We start from the raw sequence: 8,439 nt of genomic DNA, 5'->3' as shown, positions 1-8,439 counted from the left end.
CAGCGCCTGAAAATAGGCTAACTTCCATCAACATAACCAACGTGACCACCTGCTTGCACAGGGAGCGTGCTGGGGACTATTTTCAGGCGCTGCGTAATATCATTGCGCCTGCTGCACCCATGGTACGGGAGCAAAGTTCCTGTTGGAAAGGGGAGTTGGAAAATGAGCCTATTTTCAAAAATAGTGGAATGTTCCTTTAATCTTGTGATGACAAAGCTACATTTTCAGCAGCAAAATATTTACTGCCTAATATTTTTGTGAAATATCTCTGGAACCAAGGCTGTTAAAAGGGATCACTGTTGCACTTTATAAGGACACTTTAAGTGTCAGGATAACAGTGAGATCACCGCTAGAAGAAGGGAGTGTGGGATTGGGAAATGTTGCATGCCAGATTTAAACTTTCATTAGCCACTGGAGCACCACAGCTTAAAAAGCATGTGTGCTTTCCACTAGGCCGTGAATCAGAAACACAAGCAATTAATTTGAGGGTTTTTCAGGGTGAAAGTGCTCTCCCTGGTGGCAGCAGGTTCGTCCCTGTACAAGAAATGGCTTTACTGCTGCCAAGCCAAATGTCAGAGCTGACGTGGATCAGGGACATGTAAATGGGGTAGTTAATTGCCTCCATTGGATTTTGAAATCAAAGCTCAGTACACTGAGCTGCAAACGGAGCAGTGGAGAAAATTAAACTTCCCCAGCGAGTGACAATCAATGTAAAGTGAACAGAATGCAAAGCAAGCACTGTTTCTTTCTCTTCCACTTTAGCAGATCATTATTCTATTTCAAATACAGCAGGAATGTGTTGTTTTGGCCTGTGAGGAAATTCATCATTGATTTACTGTATCAATAACCCAATTACATTCATTAATTTAATCAGGAAATAAAGGTAATATTTGCTTTGCCCCGTGTACTGTAAAATATTGCCATGATTTTAGAATATTTAACATAAATATTAAAGTTCCTTTTGGCTGTGAACTAATTTTCTTTCAATATGTTTCCCAGTGTTACAGAACGCAATCTGTTATTTAAAACATTTTCGGTACCTTCGTTTGTTAAATTTTGTTCCTAAAAAATAACTGAATGCATTGCAGCTGAATGCATGAACACACAAAGGGGAAATGTTCTATTTACAAATTTCAGCCCCTTTCTATTTACAAATTTCCTGGAACAACATTCCTATCAACCAATCAGAATTGAGGGATAACTTTTCAGGAAATATCTGTTTTAGGCTTATAATCAGGGTTAGGTGCTTCTACACCCTTGTTAATCAGCTATCATTTCACACTGTTTTTAGGAATAAATTATGGGTAGGGTTAGGTTTAGGGGTAGGGATTGGGTTAAGTCTATATTTTTGGACAGTTATGTTGATCCAGGATCAACAAAAGATGTTGATCCAGGAACATGTCTTACTTGGCAAAATCACGGCGACCAGGAAATGGCTTGTGAAATCGGTTTTATCTTTTCTCAGTATATTTGAAAATTGTATCAAATGAAATGGTTAAATACTTGTGAAGTAAGCTGTCTGAGAAGCTCAGAAGGTTATGTGGAGTGTCAAACTTGCTCCTGAAGGGCCAACGTCCTGCAGATTTTAGCTCCAACTTGCCCCAACACACCTGTCTGAAAGTTTTTTAGTAAACCTACAGACCTTGATTAGCTGATTCAGGTGTGTTTAATTGGGGTTAGAGCTAAACTCTGCAGGACAGTGGCCCTCCAGGAGCGGGACTAGACTCCCCTATCATTTGGTGTGACAGTAGAAACTGAAAACACCACAAGCATCATGAAACTGCGCTGCTCATTCACTATGAGACACAAAACATGCAGACTTCATATTTGTTTTTGTGGTCAATAATAACAGACACTAGTTAGTCCATATTGCAATTCGAATTTCATTAATTGTATAACCTTGTTTTTAAATGTCACATTCCGGATTCTGTATTTTCGATTAATGATTGAATTATCTGCGCTTTCCACATCATGGAAACCATAGAGCCCTCGGTTGTGCAGTACAGTGATTTTACCACAGATAAAAGAGTATTCTTAAGCACAACACAAAGCGAGAGTGAATTTGTGGCGACATACATTCCAAATTTAACATTTTATAATTGCTCCTTGAGCTTGATTTGCTTACTCAGGCTTTCATTGTATCATTGCTTAAAACACATCATTCACAACAAGCTACTCTTACCCTCTCCTCTTCATCTTTTTTTTATCTTAAGCTTTCCATTACTTTTTTTCCCTTTCTCTCTGTCTCTGTCACTCCCACAACCCCATCTTACTTCTCTGCTTTCTTCCCATCCTGTTTTCACTTGTTCTCTCTCCTCCCTTTCCTTTCTGTCCCTGTAATTTTCTCAGAGGGGAGCTGACAGTGAGTTCTGATACATCCTCTGGCAAGCCAAAATTCTAGGGGAAGAGAACAGTTAGCATGAAAGAAACAAGCTCTTGCAGATTAATGAAGCCATTCGCCATTGTTCTTCCTTTACTGCAGGGTAATTTGCAAATAGCAATGTCACACTTCAAATGTTGGATACGGAAATAATCTTTCTCTACCAAGAGGCACTGGGACTCAACTTCCAGAAAGGTTGTTTCTTAAGGGGTTGCATCATACTCATCAATGCAGCATTCTCTGATTCCACTTTCAGACAGTGAAAGTGAAGGGTCTTTGCAAGGGAACACAAATGTGAATTTATGGTCTGCTGCTTCACCTCAGTGCTCTGACAAAGCTCCCACAATCCCACTTGGTCTGCATCTACCTCAGAAAGTCTTAGTTTTAATACTGACAGATCTTTTGGTGTCTGTCGCCTGCGAATGATGATTTTTAATGTCTCCTGAAAAGACCAAGATGAACGTTAATTTCACAGATGTGTCCAAGTTCAATTATTGAAACCAAATAACATTGTACATTTTTTCTTGATTGTTTTCAGCACGCGAGGACAATGTGGCAACATTCCGGGGTTCAGAATACTTCTGCTATGACTTGTCTCAGAATCCTATCCAGAGTAGCAGTGATGAGATCACTCTGTCCTTCAAAACTTGGCAACGCAACGGTCTCATCCTCCACACGGGCAAGTCGGCTGACTACGTTAACCTAGCGCTGAAAGACGGTGCCGTTTCGTTGGTCATCAACCTGGGCTCAGGAGCCTTCGAGGCTATCGTTGAGCCTGTCAATGGAAAGTTCAATGACAACGCCTGGCATGACATCAAAGTGACACGCAACCTGAGACAGGTAATCACTAGACGATGGCCGCTCTTAAGACTACTCACAGCTAGCTGGAGAACTAGTTTATGTTCTACTTCAAATATATTTATGTTGCATCTGGTTTATAATCAGATAATTATTTTTGTAACTGTCATTATTTAATTAAGACTGAATTTAGTTGCACTGTGATTTGTTACCTAGTTTCCGAATAATGAAAGAGTATGTTCTTATTTCCTCCTGTGTTTTCAAACCTTGAAATCTTTTATCTTTGTTACTTGACATTATTTAACACTCAAGGGCTTTCAGAAAACTTAAAGCTTGACCTCAAATCCTTTCAGTCTATGCTCCAAAGCTCTACAAGTGTCAGCGAACTTTCAAAGTTTTAGCAAATCACCTTGCTACTTTTTAGACAGTGGTCGACATTTGGTTGGCATTTTCCTTCAGCTTATGCATTTAAGCAAGGCACATGGAAGTCTGACTAAGCCAGCAGTTTGTTTAGGATCAAATAGCTTTGCAATGAATCCTAAATAGAGTTCTTTACTGAAGAGACTAGGAGCCTCATTTATAAAGATGCACCTAATCATTTTAAATTAACATACAATAATTTCCTAAATGTTCCTATAAACTCTTTACTGTATGCATGAATACTTGTTCTTAAATCAATTCTGCTTTATTATTGCAAAAAAAAAAAAAAAAAATTAAATAAATAAAATACATATATATTAAATACTGTGCAGAGGAACAGTAATTCATCTATATAATACCCTCAATGTCTTTGTATGGTGAGATGTAAGACAATAAAAAGCATAAGAGTCTAATAAACAGCAGTTGCAGCCTAATTTTGTCAACTTAACCTAATCAGTGATTCAATTTGAAATCACATTTTCATAAAACTTTCAAGCAAGAGCTTTTAGTGCTACTTGGTTTAGCCTGCCAGTTAAAACACAATAGACACAATGTAATACATGCTATTTTTTTTACCATTATTTCTCTTAATATTACTTAAAAATCATTATTTTCCTTGCTCTTAAAATGTTTGAGCATAGTCATAGCAGTGCACGTGTGGCCTCCTCATTCCAAATGCCCAGTATGCATATAGTAATACTAGAATTATTAACACTTAACATTTTTTTATAACTAAAAATTGTTAGGTAAGTTTTCCCTTTTTAACTTGAAGAGCCTTTCTAAATCCCAATTTGTTTCGCACCTTTAAAGTGGAATGAAATCCATAGCATTTAGGATGATATTGGATAGTATGTGGGTTTTCTAAATGAGGCCCCAAGTGTTCTCTTGTTCATGAAGCCTTTGATAAATTACCGTCAGTAAGAGTGTTTGTATCTGCTGGCCAGCTGTATGTCCATGGATTGGGTTTGAGTCTTCAGTGAGATCATGCTTGACTTGTTTGGCTGACCTTAAACTTCACTGGCAGGTGAGGGAGATTTATATGGAATGAAAATATGATGAGGGCTTGACAAGTAAGTGCTTTTTTCATGTCACTAATTTGTTCAGACTGGTAAAAGATATAGCACAATCCTCATGGGATGTTTTTTAGACTAGTGTATGAGCAGACAGACTGAAAGAGCTCTCTCTCTCTCACTCTCCCGCTATCTTTCTCTTTCTCTAATTCATGGGCATTGCTGTTTTAAAAAAAAATGTTGTGGATAGTTAAGCCAGGGGAGCACAGACAATCTGGTTGTGACGTCACAAAATAGTGGAGCCTAGGCTAATGAATATCATTTAGATTAAACACTAACAATTTAAAATGGCCTGTTGCTGTTTTGTTTTTTTTTCATAAGAAAATACTTTTAGAAAATACACCTCGCCGATGCCAACAAATAAAAGTACTTGATAATAGAAATGATAGGTTTTCTTATTGGTATTATTACCTAATTCAAAAATAAGTGTTGGTCAGTTAAAAAAAAAAAAAAAAGAGTTTTAAAAAATATTCCAAGTGCTCTATCATACTGCCAGTAATTAAATAGGGCAGTTTATGAATCAGTCCATGTTGTAATAAATTAGCTGTTTTTATTGTAAAGAAAATCTATTACACTATTTGAATATGCTGCAAATGCTATGTCACTCTGCAGTTGACAAAATTTGCATATTCTTTCCTTCATGACTATAAAAATTAATTAAATTAATTACTAAAGTAATGTATCTACCTATTTCGCAAAAGTATAAACTGTATACAAATATAAACAACAACATTATGATTAGAAATGTCTTTTAAACAATTTCAAAAGCACACAGAGTTGCTGTGTTTTGAAGTTCTCATAACAAAGGGATTTGAGGGAGCAGTCATTCTTCCTGATCCCTTTGAGGACTTAAATGTATTTGCAACATATTCACTTTAATAAAATGATATCCTGATATCTCCTCTTCAGATACTGTTGTTCCATTTTGTTTATGTTACAAATTCATTAGAATGAATAGCAAGCAGCAATAAAAAGATATATTTGACCCTGGACAACAAAACCAGCCATAAGTCGAAATTGAGATTTATACATCATCTTATACATCAATAAGCTTTCCATTGATGTATGGTTTGTTAGGATAGGACAATATTTGGCCGAGATACAACTATTTGAAAATCTTGAAAAGCAAAAAAATTAAAATATTGAGAAAATAGCCTTTAAAATTGTCCAAATGGAGTTCTTAGCAATGCATATTACTAATCAAAAATTAAGTTTTAATATATTTACAGTAGGAAATTTACAAAATATCTTCATGGAACATGATCTTTACTTAATACCCTAATGATTTTTGGCATAAAATAAAAATCAATAATTTTGACCCATACATTGTATTTTTGGCTATTCCTACAAATATACCCCAGCGACTTAAGACTGGTTTTGTGGTCCAGGGTCACATATTTTCAAAATTGACTAGCTAGTTTGGAGATGCATTTGTAACTTGACATACCATCTTAAAAAGGTAACAATTATGGTATATTGGCCACAAACTACATGATGCAATTGCATGCAAGACTAATGGTGTAGAGTGGTGTTTTTAAGATGGTGAATTTAATGACACAACTTGTCTGAGAGGCTTTTATCATGTTAAACATATAGCAAGTTAAGGACAGCACACCATCAGCATGCTAATTAAAACACTACCGTTAAAATCTAAAACTAGTCAACAATCTTTCTCACTAATTGGCTAGTCTATTGTTGGATGACTAGTCAAATAGTCAACCGTTGTGAGCCATCTCTACTAGCCATATGTCTCCACTCTAAATAATACCTACGCTCTCATTATACTGTACTTTTCCTCTTTAATCTTTCTTTCCCTTCCTGTTTCTCACATCTTGGGAAGAAACAGTTCTTGGGACTAACACTATTCATTCATGGGATCATTTTTATGACTAACCTGTTTCTAACCAAACTAATGTACTAACACCCTGAAGCTTCATCATTAATTTCTTTCTCTTTTAATTTCGTCCATTTATTAACAACCGTTCTGTTCACTATTGTTTTGATTTCCTTTCTTCCCCCCTTCTTCCTGAAAGCACTCAGGCATTGGACACGCTATGGTAAACAAACTACATTGTCTGGTAGATATCATTCTTATTGTCCTTTTTTGGTTTGCCGTGTGTCCCTCTCCCTTTCTTTCTTTTTCTTTGAGTTTCATTCTAGACACTCTTTTCAAAAAATGAGGAAATGGGTTTGTATTACCAGGAATTTTCACATTTCCCCCCTTTACCCTCCTCTCAAACTTCCCTCCCTTCTTTTACAGTTTTGTTTCTTATTGTTTTTTTGTTGTTTATCAGGCTGGCTTTTACGTTCCTCACATTAACGTTACATAGAGATTCACATCCTCACTGGGACTCTCACAGGAGCTAGTAAAATGTTTTTTCTCCCCACACCAAGCCTCCACATTTTTTGCGAGGACTGTCGGCAATAACTGACAGAGGATTTCCAAGAATGTCCACAAGGGAAACTTCCACCTTGCAGAGCCTCCCGAAAATAAACAAACACACAAGAGAAACTTAAGAACTCTGGGAACTCTGGCAGTTGATACCTCCACACCACTCATAGCATGTCCACATCTCCACCATCTCATTCAGCCTCATAAATCACTGCGACTAACACAACATTCGATTTATCACTCCCCTTCCACCCAAATCCCTTGTGTGTGTCTACCGCATGTTGTTTTGTGTGCCGTGTATCTTGTTGCATGGCCTTCCTGCTTCTTTATCTAGTTCTGCATGGGTGCTTGCTGTTTGGCTGTTGTGGCTTTGCTCCTCCCCCTTTTCATTGAACCAAAGAATCATCGATCCTTCTCATGTTTATTTAGTATGACCTTTTGAAAAATGATAAAACATTTGATTTTCCCAGTGGTTAATGCCTTCCTTTAATGCATGCATGTTCAAGTCTTGGTATGTGTCTGGACGTCTGTTTATGTGTGAGTGAGCGTGTGACAAAGTAGCGTACCCCCCAAAACTAAAACAAGTACAAATAATTTGTCCTTGGTTTTAACATTTACTAACCCTAATTAGCAATATTCCAAACCAGATAAAAATTCATTTTCTTAACCCATCAAAGATGAAGAAAATATTCATCAGCAATATTTTCTTTACCTGTCCCGTGAACCTATACTAAACTATCACCAATAAATCTTATCCAGACCAATGGTCCAGAGTGTTAGCATTAAGCGAACCGAAATAAGGACAAATCTGAACAAGATAGACCATAACAAACAATACAATAAGGTTATCGCTCAGGTTAAAAGCACATCTTGAAATGAGTTACTAATTTGTTGTCTTTTTATATTGTCATCATTTAACAGGTGACTATATTGGTGGATGGTATATTGACCACCACAGGATACACGCAGGAGGATTACACAATGCTGGGCTCAGATGATTTCTTCTATGTGGGGGGAAGTCCAAGCACTGCCGACCTGCCTGGATCTCCCGTCAGCAATAATTTCATGGGCTGCCTGAAAGAGGTGGGTCCAATAAGATTTGCATAATCGTGCGTGCATGCACGAACGCACACTGTGAAAGTGACATCATAAAAAGCCTGTCAGGATGTTAATGCCATTATAAGATGCAGAGGTCTTCACAAAGTATTTGTTCACTTAAGTCATGTTTAAAAATGTATGAGTTTCATTACATTAGATGAGAAAATATCAAACATGGCATCTGCATGCAAATTGCACTTTACCAGAACTAACTTCACTTTTCTACTCAATTATGTGTTTGCTTTTAGGCAACTGGTCTCATTGTGTTTTTTAATAGATGA

General features: G+C 36.9%; 1 protein-coding gene across 1 annotated transcript in view; it reads left to right on the top strand.

Annotated features, from left to right (window-relative positions):
• Nucleotides 1-2,514: 2,514 nt before the first annotated feature.
• LOC107728340 (neurexin-3b-like) overlaps nt 2,515-8,439 on the top strand; it is a 250,258-nt gene continuing 244,333 nt past the window's right edge. Inside the window, exons 1-4 of the mRNA XM_016538481.1 lie at nt 2,515-2,575; nt 2,919-3,220; nt 6,702-6,725; nt 7,982-8,143. Coding sequence (XP_016393967.1) covers nt 2,515-2,575; nt 2,919-3,220; nt 6,702-6,725; nt 7,982-8,143 — 549 coding nt within the window. The remainder of the gene's footprint in view (nt 2,576-2,918; nt 3,221-6,701; nt 6,726-7,981; nt 8,144-8,439) is intronic.

Source organism: Sinocyclocheilus rhinocerous, unplaced genomic scaffold (assembly GCF_001515625.1).
Source record: "Sinocyclocheilus rhinocerous isolate Xijiao unplaced genomic scaffold, SAMN03320098_v1.1 scaffold277, whole genome shotgun sequence".
Lineage (NCBI taxonomy): Eukaryota > Metazoa > Chordata > Actinopteri > Cypriniformes > Cyprinidae > Sinocyclocheilus > Sinocyclocheilus rhinocerous.
Note: the sequence above shows the minus strand (reverse complement) of the source record. Positions and strands in the feature narration are given on the sequence as shown.